We start from the raw sequence: 18,905 nt of genomic DNA, 5'->3' as shown, positions 1-18,905 counted from the left end.
TACTGACATTGTTAACGTGCTTTCTAGAAATAAGTGGCAATGTTGTAGGCCCGTGTGCTCAGATTTGGGTGCACGTTAAAGAACACCAGGTGGTCGAAATTTCCGGAGCCCTCCTCTACTGTGTCTTTCATAATCGTGCGGCGGTTTTGGGACGTTAAACCCCACATATCAATCAAGAAATAGGTGGCAAGGACGATACATCACCTGTGAAAAGTATAGCGAAGGAGAGGAGGATGTCACTTCCTCGTCCTTGAACTAGGGCTGGTGAAGGGCCCTTCAAGCAATACGACTTGCTGCCCTAATATCGTTATCGGTAACCGAGAAAAAGTTGTCGAAACAAATTGTTTCGATCGTGCTATTCCATTCACAATGTAGCGTTTAATGACTGGTGATAACTGAGGATGGCTGTTTCTATGAATGACTGGTAATTGAGATGGCTAAGCATATACGAAGAAATTACATCCTTATCAATACCCTCAAAACTCTTGCTTGCAGTCGCCGGCAAGCAGGATTTCACGCTGTACCTGATCGCTCTGTTCGTCATCTCACTCATGCTGCTGGCCATCGGCGTCGTCTTCAAGATCATGTACAACAAGTACCCCATCATGGTAAGTGTCGCATCATGCAGTCGTATCAGGGAGAAGAAAAAGTGTACCACAGATAACGTGCGTGTAGACAGACTTTGTCAGTCATGCCAAACCTATGAGTAATGCCCATGTACAAAAAAATTTGGAGGGATGTAGAACGGCTAACCTCAGCAACTGCATGTGGTGGCCCCTGTAAAGGCGTGTAAATATTTTACCATCACCAGAGAAGTTACAAAGTAAAAAAATGTGTGTGTGTGGGGGGGGGGGGAGACTTAATTCCTTTGTGTCGCTCCCCCTCTTTACAGCCCGGTTGATCAAAGCATGCTCTTGACCTTGTTGACCTTGTTGACCTTGTTTCTGGTATGCAAAATGAAACATGGGAGATGCCTTTGTCCTGCAGTGACGTAGTCTGGCTGATGATTATGATGATGACGATGCAAAATAGTAACGGCGCAACTCGAGGCGCAGAAACAGACAGGAAAGGGCATCACATCAATCTATAGTTGCCAGTTGACGCTGTTCCTTTCGCCATCTTGTTGCGTTGTTACTACGTATCACGTTGTACTTTGAGCGACGAATTCCGAACGAAGGCACGTTCGATTCGGGGTTTCGCAGGTCGCCGGAGGAGCGGAAACCGCGAGCGTGTCCGAGGGTCCCCGGGAGGGGATGGTGCAGACTGTGCTGCTGCCGGGACCTCCACCCGCCATGGTGGTGCGTCGCAAGGGCTCGCAGCACGACTCCCATCACTCCAAGGGCAAATGACATTCGAGCTAGCAGCGCCCGCATATATCTAGGGTATTAACGTATATCGTCGGACGGCAAAGAATTAAAAACGAAAATTTCAGCGAATCACCTGTCTGTGTATGCGCGTTGCCCGAAAATTGATATTAGACGATCTTATATATGTGTGAACTTACTGCTCATGCTTCATTGTGAACAAGGCCCCGGTATGAGAGCCGAAACGTATTTTCAGGAATATATTTTTTTTTTACTTTGGCCGGCACTGTGTTTCCTTTATCGACGTCTTTTCCCCGGCCAGGTGGGGGTATCCGCGAAACTCTCGACATCGCCTCTCTCTCGGCTGGCTTTCAATTCATTGATCCATTTAGCTGCCCATGCGTCTGGATTGGCGGGAACTGGTACGGGAAGGCATGACGGTATGGCGAACATGGCTGTCTGGTCGCAACATGAATAACGCGAATATCCCGGAGTGTATACGTCGCGAAACACTCTCCCCCAGACAAGTGTGGCACATAACCGCATACCACGGACCGCGGTATGCGGACATGCTGCAATGGTGATTGGCAGTTTGTAGGTGATTCACAGTTTAACCAGCAACGGCGAGGAGGAGGAGAAAAAAATAATAAACTTCATTCTAAAAAAGATTACTAATTAAGGCAGTTATGATACAGTGTGAAACGCAGTACACTCCTGGTTACGGTAGAATCCTTTAGTCCAGGGCTCCGCTGGCACGAGCGGCTCGCGTAGTCAAGCAAAACTATGAGGCACTGATATTTTCCATGTCCGCAAGCCATGTTTTTCGCTGCATGTGAAACACGTGCGTTTACTTAGTTAATAACATGTGTGGACTGTCTGTGTCTGTGGGCCTCTAGGTATACTCCCATCGTACACAACTAAGTGCTGGTGTGCCTGAACACCGCAAAAAAGGCTTCTCAAAAAGTTGCAGAAAATATTTCCCTTGGCCGGTGCAAATTGAGCAAGCCATTGGTTTGTATGCTTCTGTGGTCCCAGGTTTGTTAGCTACCCAGGTCTTTATGCGGAAAGCCGCAGTCTCTTCGTTGCTGCCTTTGCTTCAGAAGGATGTCGCCCGAACTGGAAACGGGTTCAATGCCTGAGCCTATACAGTTGGTCGGTTGGTGAAGCCTCGAGCTGTATATTATGACGTTTGCCTCCAAACCTTCGTGAGCAGGACGTATACACCACATCATGTGACGATCTCCAGTTATGCCCATATTTAAAAACTTTTTTCACTAGTTCAGGTACCGTTCCTCGAAGAAACGTTCGAACTGCCACCGGTGAATCCGACGTAACTACCTCTTATTATCTCCTGCTTTCTGCGTTCGATACGGCTGTGGCTAATGCCACCACCTCTGACTCTTGTGTGAAACTCTTTTTTTTTTTACCAAATACTCGTGGTGTTATCTTGTAACAGCCAGTATGCATGTGTCTCTCGGATCAGTTTACGTCTGTAAAGACGGCTTCTGGGCTATTCTGAACTGCTTTCCGCATGGTGTCAGCTTCTACCTTCTTCTTCATTGCGTAATACGCGTCGGATACATATTTCTAGGTATAGGCAGCTGTCTTAAATGTGTGCGTTTTCCTGCACCTGTTAGCGTCATTTTATCGTCACAGTATGGCGGTCACTATGTGTACCACATCTTTTCCAGAAATCTTTTCCTGTAATAGCACTTTTATCTAAGAAAATGATGAATGAATGGAACGGCCACAACGGATATTTGTAGTTTAGCTAAACGGAAGGGCGTCAAGAAAGTGGCACCTGCCACACTGACACAGCGAATGCACAAAATAAATCAATTGTATTTGCAGTGCCGGTTATCCTATTTTATAAAAAAAGTAATAAACATTACTTGTGTACTCTTATGATACTAACATCATATCGGCTTAAGAGGGTTTCGAAACTAAACGTTTCTTGCTTCTGTTTTAGTTTCGTTCCGTTTTGGTACCTTCACGCGTTTTGTACGCGTATTCATACAAACATGCGCACGACAATACGTGAAGTGGTATACGTGAATGTATTATTCAGTCGTCATCAGTACTGCCTTGGCCATACCTTTAATTTCCATATCTCTGTGATGAAGACCTGCAACAAAATTCGATATAGTGTCGATGGTTGGTAATAGTCGCAAAGACTGAAAATTTTTTATTTAGTAATGGCGTTCGACACCGTATCCTGAGAGAAAGAAAGAGAGAGACTCTCTCGGAGCTCTCTCGGAGAGAGCTCTTTATTGAAGAGCCGAGAATTTAGCCAGCGTGTGCGTGTCGCTGACTTGCTACTCTGCGTGAAGGGGATTGGAGACTGAAAGGCAAGAAGAGAGAGAGAGTAAAATATTAAGAATTGAAATGGAAAGAAAAAGGTAAATATACAGACATTTTTTTTTCTCTTGGGCGAGGACTTGTGCTGACAGCATGACTTATTACGAGTTTTCAAGGTACCCCTACAGTTTGTCTAGCTGACCGATATTGTCTGAATACGTGAATAAAAGTTTCATCGCATGCCTCTGTTGCGGGAAGCTGGGGAAAGCGCCCAGGACACAATAAACTGATAAAGTTCGTTGTGTTAACAGATGCATGCAGTGTTCATAGAGCGCACGCTCATCGGCACACGGTCGGCACTCAAACAAGATATGTTTTACAGTTTCTATGGAGCCACAGTTATTGCAGTAAGGACTGTCTACTTGACCGAAGCGATACCGCAAATTGTTTCCATAAGCAATAATCAGCCGGAGACGGTGGTAGAGAGTTTCCAGGTGTCGAGGGATTTGGGATGGAAGTCTAGTCCTTAGATGTGGGTCAATAGATCGAGGAAGGCATAATGATGTGTCGGGAGGTTTCATAGTCTCTTCTTTTCTTCGGAAGCAACCTTTTTAGCCAGCTGGGAAGCGTCTGATTTAGTGAAATAGTTTCGCCTGTAATCTTGCTTTTAAAGTCCTTTGCGGGCCGCTTCATCTGCTTTTTCATTGGCCAGTATACCGCAATGAGCTGGTATCCATTTAAATGTGATAATAGGCACGATAATAGGCAAGTGGTGTAAGTACGCTATATCAAATGAAATCGGGTGATAATTTTTCTTTAAGAGGATGAACAGTATTTGTAGTGCTCCCTTGGAGTCGATGAAGGTCACCCATCGTTTCGGCGTTCGACGCAGGATGTAGAGGACTGCTTCTTTGATTCCACGAAGTTCTACTGTCATTGATGATGTCCTGCGTTGTAGCCGATAAGATAGACTTTGTCCTGTAGAGGAAACATAGAGGCCATATGACGGAATCGCCTGAGTAGTTTAGGCATCAGCATAAATATGAGAAAGCCGAGTGTAATGCCAAGCTAAGTAGAAGAGAGTAGTTTGCAGCAGTGATGTCTGTGCAATACGTCTCTTCGCTTCATTGATTCCTGGGACACACTGTTTAATATAAAGAGGTGAAAGCGTCCTGGGTGGAAATCTTGGAGGCATCAACTTCTTCGACTGCCTAATGGCAGTGTGTTGATGCATTTGCATAGCTTGGCTGAATGCTGAATTGCTTTGGGTGAGATGTATGCGGTACAGAAAATGCTTCTTCCCATGTGACATGGCGGAAATGAGTGCGCAATATTTCTTGAGTGCGGATGACACCTAGCGGGAGACATCCTGCTTCCACTACCGTTCCCGAGGCTGATGAGCTATTCGGAAGGCATAGAAACATTCGCAGGAAATTGTTTCGTGCGGCTTCTAAAGTTCTCTTGTTTGTTGGTGATAATCAACATGTTGGTTGGTTCTCTTGGTTGTTGGCAATAACGCAAGGTTCCTTAAATATACGCTTTCTCAAGCAGGACCATTGATCGGCACTTGCATACCCATCGTGTGGCCGCCATGAATTTGAAGAGTTGTGATGCTGCAGCTATTCTCGCTCGAAGTTTCTTCACCTGAGGAGACCAGGAAAGACTTCTGTCGATGACTATTCCAAGAAATCGCTAAGACCGTACATAGGTCAGTAACCGGCCACCGAGGAAGAGCGGATACTTGGTCATTTTCTTTCTAGTAAATGCGATAGCTGTGCTCTTTTCTGAAGAAAAGTGCATATCCCGGGGAGCCAAATACGTGGAGAGGTTCCGTAAAGCTTTTTAAAGGCGTCGTTTGGTAACAAAACGCGATCTTGAAGCATTCCAGATACAGATGTCGTCGGCGTAAATTGTGATGTGCACACTTCGCGGCATTATCCTCGTTATATGTATCAGGGTGATGTTGGAAAGGAGTGGACTGAGCACTGCACCCTGCGGTACGCCCTTCTCTATACTGCGTAGAACTGTGTGGGACCGTTTGTAGTACCCTGACGTGACGCAAGAGTGCGTGTGACAGCTTGGGCTAGTTGGTATGGCATGACGATAGTTATAGCGCGAGAACAGAATGACGACAAAGAGACAAGTGTCTTTCGTGTCCTCTTCTCTTTGTCGTCGTTTAGTTCTCGCGCTATAACTATCGGCAAGAGTGCGGGCAAGTCATCGTCATTTAGTAGCAGCTTACACGGGACACCACTAATACAGTGGCTTAGCACGCTAAACGCGTCGAACGGGCAAACACGGTGTTACGGTTGCGTTGTCCACCCCAAGATCCGGCATCGCTGCCGTCGCTGTACACAAAAGCGAACGGAATGCTCGGATCGGGGAGCAGGGCTGCGTGTGGGGGAGAGGAGACGGAACCGACCACAGACGCCCACCGGGGCATCCGCCTTTTTTAGTACAACCCCTCCCACGGTGCGTTTATGCGCGTCTATGGACACTATTTTACGAATGGGTGCCATTGTCGTCATATTGGGCTGCTGTTAACATTCGTGTTTCTAATCTACAAACGAACAGAATTGCGGTTGACGCGTATATACGCCACATGACGTGCCATCACTGACTAACCGACACGTTCTTGCCGTTTAAAGCTAACGCGCCAAGCAGGGCCGTACCGAGGAATATATTTCGGGGAGTGTGTATGTGTGGAACGGCTTCCTTGGGCAACTGGTGCTCGATGCAGAGGCGTGTAACTAGTTTAGTATCACCCAAAAAGTTTGCCATGCGCAAATTTTTGGGGGTGTCGTAATCCGCCTCAACTCCACCCTTGTTACAGCCCTGACGGCAAGGGTGACAAAGACACCTTCGACAACAATTGGTCTCCCTGTCGAAACGTCGGCCAGCTCGTCCGAGGCCCTTGCTCGTCCCTCTTCGTATACAACAGCCTGTACAGCACACCGTGTGTCAGTCTGGCGGCTTACTTTTAATAGCGGAGCCGTTTAGCGAATCGCTCCGATTGTTCGCCCCCGTACCACAAAAACTATCACAACCATAAACGGAAATTCACACCACACTGCAGAAATTAAATGAATCATAGCACTCACCACTGGTTCACTAAAAATGAAGAAGACAATAGTTAGCCCAACAAATGGCTGCGAAGCGATGGTGGCGAGTCGAAGACCGATAATGCCAGGGGACGGGAAAGACAACGGCGACCGACAGAAGACCCGCAAGCGACGAAGGTCTCCGCCAACAATGACATGTGCCTGTCGTGTCTGCAGACTGTTTGCGGTTTAACTCGAACTTCTGTGCGTTGCGAATCAATGTATGTATACAAACAACCTAGCATCCCCTAGCTCGCTAAAGCCTAGCAACGACCTGCCTGTAAACACATGCATAGAGGCCTAAAACAGGCAACCAGATTAGTCTACATAATCACCAGTTTCGCTGTTTCAAGACTTATAATACGCGGCTTGTACAAGATTCGTCATTTGTTTTCCCTCCGAAATTTGCAGATATATAAGCGTTTTTCTTTGTAACCTAAAATCTGGACAAAAAATACGGACCTGGCGGTCCCAAGAGTAACTGTATATGGTATATATACAGTTACTCTATAGCGGACCCCGTTTCACAGCGCCGCCTGCTTGTCGTTCTCGCCAGCAGGGCGCGCTCGCGTGAAGGATAATTAGAAGAGTGCAGCGCTGCTACCTCAAACTTGGCCGGGCTTCCGCCAGCCGAATAGCTTTCGTAACGCTGCACGGTTTTGAGAGAAACGGAGCTGTGGGATCCGCGATGACCGAGTGCATTAGCGCGGAGCGGCGGCGTAAACCTGTCACCGTATGCGATCAGCGCCGGATTGCGATCCGGGTTTGGCGTAGCCGCTGTTTCGCGCTGAATAATTGAGCACCCAACTTCGACGGCTGCAGAAGAGCTCAAAACCCAGGTGCGATGATGGAGGCCAAAGGGGGAACAGCGTTTTCGGTGAACAGGTACATTTTTTGTGTGTCGTGAATGGATCCAGCTGAGCGTTGCACAGCTTAGAGAGGTTTCTTTGTCGCAAGATTGGGTAACTATATAGCATATGCGGCATTTTGTTCAGAGGCCACTGAGTCCAAAAGACTGCCTGACGCAGCCCAATGGGATACTGGCGTACCTTGCGTTCGTTAATTTTCAGCAGGCCCGTAGCCAATAAAAGAATGATCCTCCGCTTCCAACCCACAGAAAAAATTCGTGGCTACGGGCTTGATTCAGAATGTGAAATATGACAGTCAAGAAAAAATTTTATTGACTTGGAAATCCTCACGGATTTCATTTGTATATCTTCGCGCAGTATACAAACAGATAACTGACAAATTTTTCCGTTGCATGTTTTCGTTTTTTACACGAGTGATATACAACGTGAGTACGACTTCGCTCTTTTCATCATGCAGTGTCTCGAAATGCCGACAGTGCCCGAATCAGTGGTAGCACTCATCCAATTTGCACGCTGCACGTACAAGGCTTGACAGTACGTCGTGTAACACTTCAAAGATTAAGCGTGGCAAGATACGCAAAAGGAAAGCCTGCGCCAGTGTAATTCGCTCACGCTGCAGTTGGCAACAGTGAGGACAAGCAATAAAGTTGATATCGTAAGTGGACTGTTAGCGTCGATTAGACTCATCACCGTGAACAGGTCATGGCTTTTATTTTTACGAACTCATCACCGTTTAATGAGTCCGTGTTCGAAAGCAAAGGACACCTACACATTAATGAAATGTTTAACAATCTCATAACTAAAGATAGATCGATTCGGCTTTTCGTGTACCGTTGGTGTCACAAAGTCACATTTCAAGTTGATACCACATGAACTCCGACGTACACAATGTGCATCTAGTATTCTAGTATACTGTAGTGGCGTCTACAAAAATGCCTTGAGAACTGGATGAGGTAAGCCTGTCAGATAACACATGCAAAATAATGAACGTTATTCATAAATATACGAACGCTATCGCTATATTCATCGTAATCGTTTTCGAAAAACGACTTCTTCGCAAGGTGAAACCACTGCTGGAGGTGAAACCGTAGTTTTGGGACGCAAAAGCACAAAAATTGTTAAAACGATGACGTCCAACACCGTCACAATTAGGGCGAACATTTTAAAAACAACCCACGAGGCATCGGACAGGCACTGCTTCGTGCTACGTCACAAACCCCGCCCCCCGCATCAACCAATGGCACACTCCAGAGCCGAGAATTGCAGGTGAGTAGACAACGTATTCGGTTTCAGTTTCGGAAGCTCCTGGGGAAGTTTTGCGTGTTTATGCGCGACTGATTTTGAGTTGTTTCGGCGCCACTTCGTTTCATTTATCCTTTTCCCTCCGCTACGCTTCGGAGGCGGTCGGGCACTGTCCCAATGAAAGCGCTGCTCCGGTTTATTCAACGGGCAGGTGCAGGCGTACAAACGATGTCGGTGTCGCACGCTCACGTTTGCAGCAAGAGTCCGGGTTACTCGAGATCGTAGCAGAGCGGCGGGGAGACGCTCAGGTGAGCCACTTTCTATGTCATTGTTATTAATTTCTCATCCAGTTTGATTCAGTTAACTTCAGGGACGTGCGAACAGCAAACTTTAGAAACTGAATCGAACTCGAATAGAATAGCCATAACGCCGAATCTAATACGAATCGAATATTACAGTAAAAGCTCGTCGATTCGAATTTCACCGGACCGGGAAACCCCGAATCGGCCGAATGCCGAATTGTCGATAGCATCAAGAAACCGATTCTCAAATGTCTGTTTCATGAACGTGCTTTGATTTTTCTCGAGGAAACACGTAGTTCCAGTCAACACTTTGCGCAATTAAGAGCTGCGCGATTCCCGTCGTTAGCGACTTCGTTCGCGATGTGAATAGGCGGCTCCCGACCCCGCATGTGTCTCAAGGCGGGACGTGCTTGGACCCGCTCCTTTTAGCGTGACAACAGCGCGATTGTGGATGGCGACCACGTCTTTCTGATAGTCCTCGTCCGTATCGCATGGCCCGCTCCGAGGATCGCCTGCAGGAAGTAAACAGATTGCGGCCAAATATCACCGAATTAACCAGAGTTTTATGCCACTGATAAATGTACGTGCCGGCCGGGACAAGTGAACACGTTCGAATTATCACGTTTTCCGAACCAACGAGAATCTTGCAGTACTAAAATGCTATTCAAATACTTTTCCAATAGTAAAGCAACCGTTTCCGAAATAGCCTTATAAGGATTCCCAGAACAATTGATTTGAAGCAAATATTCACCAACTTCAATGAAATAACACGATGATTGCCCTTGAGCGACAACAAAGAAACAAGCCACAATGAACCCCTTTCACAATTCTCAAGTGCGCTTTTCTGCACTGCATATTTGCCCAAGTAATGGCGGCACCTGTCGTGCTTCAAGCGGAGACGCGGTCCTAGTTGAACGTGCTGGGACTTATCTATTATGAGTGTTAATATAAAAAAAGCTGACAACATTTTCCACGTTATTGCGCAAGCAGACCGCGCCTGAACAGGCTATTTCCAGGAAGTGACTGTAGCCGCCATTATATTTGTCCAAACTGCATAGCAGGAAAGATTAACTTGCAAACATTGAAAATGATCTATTGTGCCAACTGAGGTAAGCTCGAACAAATGAAGGACAAGAGCTTTCCAGAAGTTTTGGAACAGCATGCTAAAATACCGCAGTTACTTCAGTATTGAAGGTGGTACTTCTGCACTACCTTCTAAAACAAATTGAGACATTTAAACAACGTTTTTTGAATGAAAGTCATGAATCTCGTGGTTGGGATGGGTGCATATCGGCAATTCAATAATTGAAACAAGAAGAATGGTGCCTCGTTGTTCCAGTGTTTTGTTCTTTTGGAGCTTTCCCGTCGGAGCTGATTATATGAAATCGAAAAAAAAGTTCGGTATTCCGGCTATTAACTATTCAAATATTTCATTATTTTCAAACATTCTCACACGCCTATTTAATGGTTCGATTTATCCATTTCCTATTGGTACATTTTTAGAAAAATATGCCAAATTGAAAATGCAGAGAGTATACCTGACAAATTTAACATGCGAATGTGTTTTGCAAATACATTACAATAACATTACAATGTCTGGGTCTTTACGTCCCAAAGCCACGACGAAATTACGCCGATGAAATTACGAGAGACGCTGTGGAGGGCTTCGGTAGTTTCCACCAAGTGGGGTTCTTAAACGTGCGCCTAAATTTTGGTTGCACGGGCCTTTAGGGTTTTGCCCACATAAACATGTGACCACTGTGGCCCGGTTCAAGACGGTGACTTTCGGGTGAGCAGCCGAGAATTGTGACCACCGAGGCTGTTCGAAAATATCTTAGAGTTACTTTATGAGCACAATGGGGCAGAGTTTTTTTAGAAGAAACATCTATAGCTGGAGACGCGTCGCGTTGTGATTGTGAAGAAAGATAAATTTTTACTATAATCTACACAGGATTAGTTGCACTCTATACTTTATATCCTCCCGGGTTCCGGCTATGGCGATTTTTCCAATGTATTGGACATCGAATACTCCATCACTACGAAGATCTCGGCATGTTTTCTTCCTCAAAAACCAGTTGTCCAATATTTTGGACATCTACTAGTGCCCTCTGTAAAGTTTCGTCGAAATTGCACCAGGAGAGCCCGAAACAAAGAAGAAAACATGGTGGTGTTCAACAGAGCAGCGGTTTAGAAGTTTAGCGGCGAAAATTGAGCTCCACTTTTTTGTAGTTTTTTCTAATATTTGTTAAATTTTGAATAACAACTTGCAGCTATTCCAGAATTTGTCACAATTTCCTTCAGTAACCTTGCTTTGTGTTGCTTCAGGACATCACGCCATATCAAAACCACAGTCATCACGGAAATAATAAGCTTCACTTTTTATTTTCATCATCTACACACCCAGTTGTGAAATTTTCAGGAAATTCTGTGGACTAAAATCCAACCCGGAAGTCCGGAGGATATATGAAAACACCAAACAGAACTGTCGTAGTGTTTACATTCAGCAAATTGACAATGCCACTTATATAATGTTCTACTTGATATATCATTTGGTATGATTTCATGCAAGGTGAAAGCTTCAGTGCAAACCAAGACGGGTCAATAATAGGGGAGACGAGCACTCTTTTGTATTCTTTGCGGTCCGTTTTGGTTAGCGCTGTTGTTTTTAGTTGAAATGCAATGTACCAACTAGGCCCAACTGAAGCTATCTTGATTTCATCTGAATCATTTAGCTCTCATAAGTACATTTCGTCATGCGGCACCGTTGAAGTTCTATATTGCCGTGATTGGGGAAGTTAAAAATTTTCATTTTTATGACAAAAATTGTTATGACACATCTTGTCATTTGAGAACTGTTGATTTGCTTTCGATTGAGGTATAAATCTAATTTTATTTGGAGCACCACGTGCTGTAAATGGCGTCTCGATCAGTGGACCAAACGACAATTTTATGACGTTCGTATATTGTTCTTCTAAAGGTTAGACACTTCTGTGGTCTGAAAATATTCTTAACGCAAAATACACCTTTCGTAATCCAAGTATTCATTACTAAGATATTCATAAATGTCGTATATTGGAATAGAAAAAAATGCATACATTAAGTATTTTGGCAGATTTTATGGCGGCGAATACGACAGAAAATCGCAGTAACGTTATTCAGCTTCAAAAACCTTACACAAACACCTTTTCTTAATATGTAAACCAAATATAGCATCGAAAAAAAAGATATACAATATTTTCAAAATATTTTCTTAGACCACCAGGACGACATTTTGGAAAGTTCCACGTGTCCAATTTTTTTGCCTTCGAAATATTCTATAGCAATACATTCTATCAGTCCACCGTATGGCATGAAATGAACACCCTGTGAATGAGTAACGAAAAAACTCTCATATGACGTTTTGATAACATAAAGAATTAAGGAGAGAGAGGGGGCACAACACCCATGTTTTGTTAATCATCTCCGTTATATGTCCGCTATTCCTATAGTGCGTTAACGCACTATATTGTAAATTTAGTGCTCAAATACTTGAAATTTGGCCAGCTTGTTTGTGAATTCACAAACAAGCTGGCCAAATTTCAAGTATTTGAGCACGAAATTTACAATTGAGAATTTCGATAAAGATGCAAGCGGCATGAGTCGGGAAGCGCTGGCGCAATCATGAGTCGTGACGAAACAGGCTGCTGGCTGTGAGAGCGTGCTGACGACTATTTATTGAGAAAGCACTGATGACTTGGCTGTCAAAGTAGCCCCGGTCCGACAAAAACGCAGATCTCGAGCGTAGCAAACAGACGTCTGAGCGTTCCTTCTGCCTCCTCTACATTACACAGCGAACGCTTTTGCTCCGCGGTCACCTGAGCTTGTGATCAAGTTACTTTCAGCTTTTTTCAGCTTGACGTTGAAATTGAACGATTCGCCGACCTTAGGCAAAAGACGACGGCTTTGCTCAATGCATGAAAAAATGGGTAAAAAAAGTCACAGCTTTGCCGCAAAGGCGAAGCAATGAACGCGATAGCAACAAATTGGAAGGTCACGCGAAGAATGGAAAATAGATCGAAACGTGCCCCGCGTTTCTCACGCACAAACGACGCAGGAAACGTAATCACAGGTACAGATGAACGCGAATACCTTATGACAAACGGTACAGAACCTGCAAAACGTGCATAGCAGCTGGATACCTAACTGTGTCTCAAGAAGCTTTCTTGGTGTCCATGTATACTCGTGCGCATTATGTCAAGTGCAGTTCACGACTGTGGCAGGGATGATTGCCAAAGTCAGTTTCACCGAAAAGGTGAAGTAGTCAATATAAAAGCGACCAATTGCAATGTTATACGAAGTGAGGCTGGCAGTCAGCTCATTCAGATCCGATCTCACGTATCTCTACAAAACACTCTTGGCACCGTTTTTTTTTTTCGCGTTGAGACAGCAGTCCGTAGAAGCTCTCACCTGCTGTGGGGGCTTAAGGCGCGCTGGTCGTTGCCTTGATAGCGCGGAAATCATAAGCGCCTACCCCCCACCCCCCTGTTCGCTCACGAGATAAACACATCTAAGAGACAATAATGCCAAGGAAGGTATGGGGGAAGTTATTAGGCCAATTGTAATGTAAATGAGAAGAAAGAAAAGTGGGTGAAAAGATAACTTGCCGCGGGCAGGATCCGAACCTGCGACCTTCGAATATATATATATATATATATATATATATATATATATATATATATATATATATATATATATATATATATATATATATATACACAAGTAAAAAAAAACTCGCGGAGCACGCCTGGCGCCCACAAGCCAAACTTATCGGGGCTGCTCCATGCACTGGGCTCCATGCTCGTTCTCCATGCGCTGGTCAGATTTCCTACATGCTACAGCTTCATTTTTTTTTGGCTGGACTTCAAGATGCTCACGTGACGCCACCTCTTAGTCTTTTTTCCACCTCCCAGCCCCATGCAGCCCGTGATGCCACTACACTCTAATGCCACGCATGCCATGGCAATATGGTGGTCGCCGGCGGTGGGTGGGGTTGATGGCTGAAGAGTTCTTGGGCTTATATAGTACTAATATTTATTTTAAAATTCATGTTACATTCAGGTGTATGTACACACACGATAGAACCTCTACTTTTGTTTTTCAATGAAAAGCCCAAACTTTTGGGTGACCATGTCGTGGTCCGTTCTTTGTGTTAATGCGGTATAATGCGGGGTAGTTGGTTGTGATCACTGGCATTCATTTCGGTAGCGCAATAAATAACAATGACGCAGACACAAGTTTAGGCATGCAGACAGGTCAAGCTAGCGCCCGTCCTCTCTACGACTTCGCTCTTGTGTCTGCGCCATTTTTCGCGCTACCCAAATGAGTGCATTCAACGAGACCTCGAAAGTGCATCATCCAACACGGCAGTTACTGTGACGTGAATGCAAACCAAGCACCTATTCCACGCAGCGTGATGGACGACGCAGCGTCACCGTGCCCCGTCCCGAGTACCAAGCTCTCGGCGGGCAGCGAGTACGCCACGCTGACTCCGTTGGCACCGATGTCGTACACCGCGGTTCCTCAAACGCATCAGCACGTCGAGCAGTCGGCCGCATTGTACCCGCATCACCAGCAGCCGATGGCGGCGACTGTGGCAGTGTTCCCGACTTTCTTCTGCGGTGGCGCCGTCCCGGAGATGACTTCAACGACATCGTCGCTCGAGTTGCAGGACCTGCCGCCCGCCGTGACCGGCGTACCGTCGCCCGACTTCTCGGTCAACTCCGACTCGGACGACTCTTCGTCGGACAAGGTACGGCACCCAAACGTCTGAGAACGCCCGACACAGAGTGAGGCTCGAGCATTAGGCATAAGAGCAGTTGGTGCACGCGGAACTCTTGAGGGTCACCGGGCAAGGTTCTCGGAGGCCACACTGGGGAGAGATTGCGTAGACGGCCACTTTGTGCCAAACTCGCGTCCCTTGGTGGTGCTGAATGGAATGTCCGATTGAGAACGCACATCACTGTTTTAGGTACGTGGGCGCGTTTGTATGTGCACGTAACACACACGCAAGCGAAATAGAAAAATTTGAGGGTGGGTCTGAACCCCCTCCCCCTTGGTTACGCCCCTGGTCCGAAGGTGAACAAGCTGTAGCGGAGAAGGGTCGTAAGTGCGCGGCCGAGACGACGGGGCCAGGGCGGTGAAGCCTTAATTCAGAGGCCAGCACCGAGTGCCCCTTCGGTTACGGCCTCGGCGGATGAGCGGAATCCACAATGGCGGCGCATACAGTATTGCGGGAAGAGAAAGTGGAAACAAGCTATTAGTTCGCGTCCCCTTGTCCGATGGCACCCAAGTTTCCTCGGCAATCAAGCAACGGGGTATTCTTTCCGAGGCCTGATGGTGGCCTTTGCTGAAAAGAGGTTGAAGCGCGCGTCGGCCCTGACGGGAATGTTAGACAGGGCCGCAGCTCTGCGCGCCGAAAGCAAGGAAGCGGTGAATGCAAAGGCCGAACAAGCCTATCCGAGCGTGCAACCATGCTCATTAATTAAAATGTTTCTGCATACCATGCATGTAAAACTGAACCTTTTATAAAAGTCATGGGACGTTTTGTGTGCGAGAATTCAACTACCAGTCATGCATGTTAGTATTTGCGCGTGTATATGTACGCGCAAATTTTAAAGATTTCCGGGAAGGAAGGGCAGAGGAAATGGTGTTTAAAGGGGCCCTGCAACATTTTCCGAGCATGGTCAGAAAACGCTGCCGATCGGTGGTCGAGGCTACCGAGAACACGCGAGGCAAGTATTATAGCGCAGCACGCGGCCTGGAATTCACAATAATCAGTCAGCTAAAAATTGATTTCCCTTCCCTCGAAGAGTGACGGAGGAAACTCGAAAATCCCCCGTAGAAGGGCATTCATCAGCCATTGGCTGATTTGAACATGGCGCACTCATTCGTTACAGAGATGACCGCGGGAGGCCGCGACTTGTTCACGCGTGCGCTCTCTATCGCACTGAAATGCCGCTATTCTAAAAAAAAAGAAAACAAAAAGACTGCTCAAGATCACGAGGTGCGCGTGACGAATTTTATTTGCCCGTGTCACCCCTCCTGCTCAACTTCTAGCGCTTTCGTCAGTGCGAGAGAAGAATGCGATTGCAGCGTGCGACAAATATTTGCAACTCCGCTCGTACTGGACGGATTCTTAAAATTTTTTGCGGCGTTGAATTTGTGGGGTAATAAGCTTTTTCAGTGAATTCATTCCATGATTTCTTAGAAAAGTGTTTCAGGGTCACTTTAAGCTGCATTATTCTGGTAATGCCAGAAACAAGTGAAGCTTTTTTTTAGGTTTTAGAACTTTAGTGTCACAGACACTTGGTGGAGGTCCGACCGGCCTTACTGAACGGTTGTAGCTAGGACACCCTTCCTGTGCGTGTTTTCGTTTTCTGGGTGCGCGTGCGTTTTTTTTTCTCTATATACCCCCTCTCTCTTGCCCCTACTTCCACGCCCCCAGCGCTGGGTAGCAAACCAGATGCTAATATCTGGTGAACCTCCCGGCCTTTCCTTTCTCACTCTCTCTCTGGTGAAGGTAGATACCTAGTCGCAGGTATTAAATTATTTCATTGGTTTTCAATACTGTCTGCCAATGCAATATGGTGACCGGCGAACACTGATGACAACGTGCACACATCTGCAGGTAGGTTCGACTGATCCTTTTGCCCCTGAGTGCAAGATACCCCTACCAGTTCCCTACTCGCCATACGACTACTGGCTTGAGCCCACCTTCATCCGACGCCGGAATGAACGGGAACGCCAACGGGTGAGGACCAATCGAGGGGCTTTCCGAGAGGGTGGATGCCACCTAGTCCGTGGCCGGTTGCCAGAGTTCTGAATATCTCGCTGTCTTGGGCACATTACCAAGGAAACAGAGTGACATTTTTACATTTTTCAGCGCGATGATTTTAACTGTGCAGCGGACTTCAATTAGGAGTGGATGTACACGTTTTTTACTAGTATATTAACAGGCTGCACTGGTTACTTAGACTACCAACAATTCATAATTGGGGTTTCTTGGAGTAAAATGGGAGTCACTTGCAGTGCAAGAGTAACCCTGTAACAGCCACGAGATCCATCAAAGCATCTTTCGAGTCTCATAAAACAAGTGGTCTTAATTTTTGTTAACAGAACAATAATGTTCATGTAGTAACTAATACACCATGTTCACTCAAACGTAGCACGAGTTTTTTTTAGATTACTGGTACATTATGTCGACCCTCGCGTTACGATTGAATACCCAAATGGCTTACTTCCACCAGGATGCAAGGAAAAGTCACCCATCATGTTACAATTGAGTAAATATGATATGAAAAATAAGAATACAATCCTACAAGTCAAGTTACATTTGTTATCAGCACAATAAAATGTAAAAACGATGTGAATGTATTGAATATTGTGGCAAGAAGATGACTTTTGTCGTAAAGCTCAAGTGGTGATCTGTGACCCATGGAGGGGCCGCAAATTCATACGAAGTAATGACACAAATAAGGGTGACATAAATTGTGCTCATGGGAAATAGCACAAAAGGATGAAGATAAATAGAAAAATGGACATGAGTATTGTACTCATTTGGTCTGTCCTCTTATAATGGTAATCACAAAAGCTCAGACAACTGTGGCTGTATCTTCTTTCGAAGCTATTAAACTGCATGAAAAAATGAAGATATAAGTTAGAAACAAGTCAACAACCAAAACTGCAGACTTGGACTTCAATAACTTAGCCCCAGTACGGATCAGGATGACCAAAGTGCTCCAACATGCAAAGGGGACTGTCCTGCATTTGAGGCACTACGCCAAAGCATAAGAATGGCCCACAAACACGGCGATCGGGTTGACACAAAAAATCGCTGAATCTTGCTTTAGCTTCACACATTTGTTTTAGTTGTGCACCTGGATGTATGACACAAGTCCTACACATTTTTTGCTTTAGTTGCACACCTGAATGTATGGCACAAGCTGCAGTATTAAACCTTCTCCTCACTGCGCCTGCAGTGCAGCCTTTTCTGATTCCGCTTGTTATTTCAGGTTCGGCACGTGAACGACGGATTTGAGCGACTGCGTAGTCGACTGCCTCTTCCGCCACGAGACAAGGATCGCCGGCTGAGCAAAGTTGAGACGCTGCGCTATGCCATCAGTTACATCAGGCATCTGCAAAGGCTGCTGGGACTGATTGATGATGATGACGATGATGAAGATTGCGAGAACAGCCGATGCCACCGATAGCAAGGAGGCCAGGAAAAGGGAGCCCATTCCCGGCAGTGAACGATTAGGCATGATGACAGTTGTACAGATAAAAGTGTGTTGTGTGTGTCGAAAATAACTTTCTGTGCCTCCACTGTGTTTCCTACATTGCAATCAGCAATAGATCATCTCTATGAACAAATATTAGCTTGTCAGTTATTCAACAGTCATTATAAAAAAATATGGCACAGTTTTATGTGTGAATAAAGTTTCAGACCTGTATCACTCGCCGAAGCCTGCACCTACATATACTATGTGCATAGCCGCAACACAGATGGTAACGCTTTACATCGCTATGCATCACCCACGCGATGCAAGGAAATAAATTGTCAACCACATTACCTAGACAGAAGCTGCATATTATGAATAGATAAGGAATTTATATTTACCTTGCTATTGTTGCAAAAATATCACCTGCATATTTTCGACCAAGAATTTACAGTTGGCATCAAAAGTTCCCGTCAAAAGATGACATAGTGTAAACAAGCTTTGAATTTCCCAGCAATTACTGCCTGTTTTCAGG

At 45.7% G+C, this 18,905-nt stretch overlaps 1 protein-coding gene across 1 annotated transcript; it reads left to right on the top strand.

Moving 5' to 3' along the window:
• The first annotated feature begins 8,695 nt into the window (after positions 1-8,695).
• Positions 8,696-18,607, top strand: LOC119165264 (uncharacterized). The gene is made up of 4 exons (XM_075871327.1): positions 8,696-9,122; positions 14,565-14,904; positions 16,783-16,905; positions 18,167-18,607. The coding sequence occupies exons 2-4, from the start codon at positions 14,569-14,571 to the stop codon at positions 18,362-18,364; spliced, it is 657 nt and encodes a 218-aa protein (XP_075727442.1). The 5' UTR covers positions 8,696-9,122; positions 14,565-14,568; the 3' UTR covers positions 18,365-18,607.
• Positions 18,608-18,905: the final 298 nt, after the last annotated feature.

The sequence above is a fragment of the Rhipicephalus microplus genome, chromosome 8 (assembly GCF_043290135.1).
Source record: "Rhipicephalus microplus isolate Deutch F79 chromosome 8, USDA_Rmic, whole genome shotgun sequence".
In the NCBI taxonomy this organism is placed as follows: Eukaryota; Metazoa; Arthropoda; class Arachnida; order Ixodida; family Ixodidae; genus Rhipicephalus; species Rhipicephalus microplus.
This window is presented reverse-complemented; position numbering and strand designations above follow the sequence as displayed.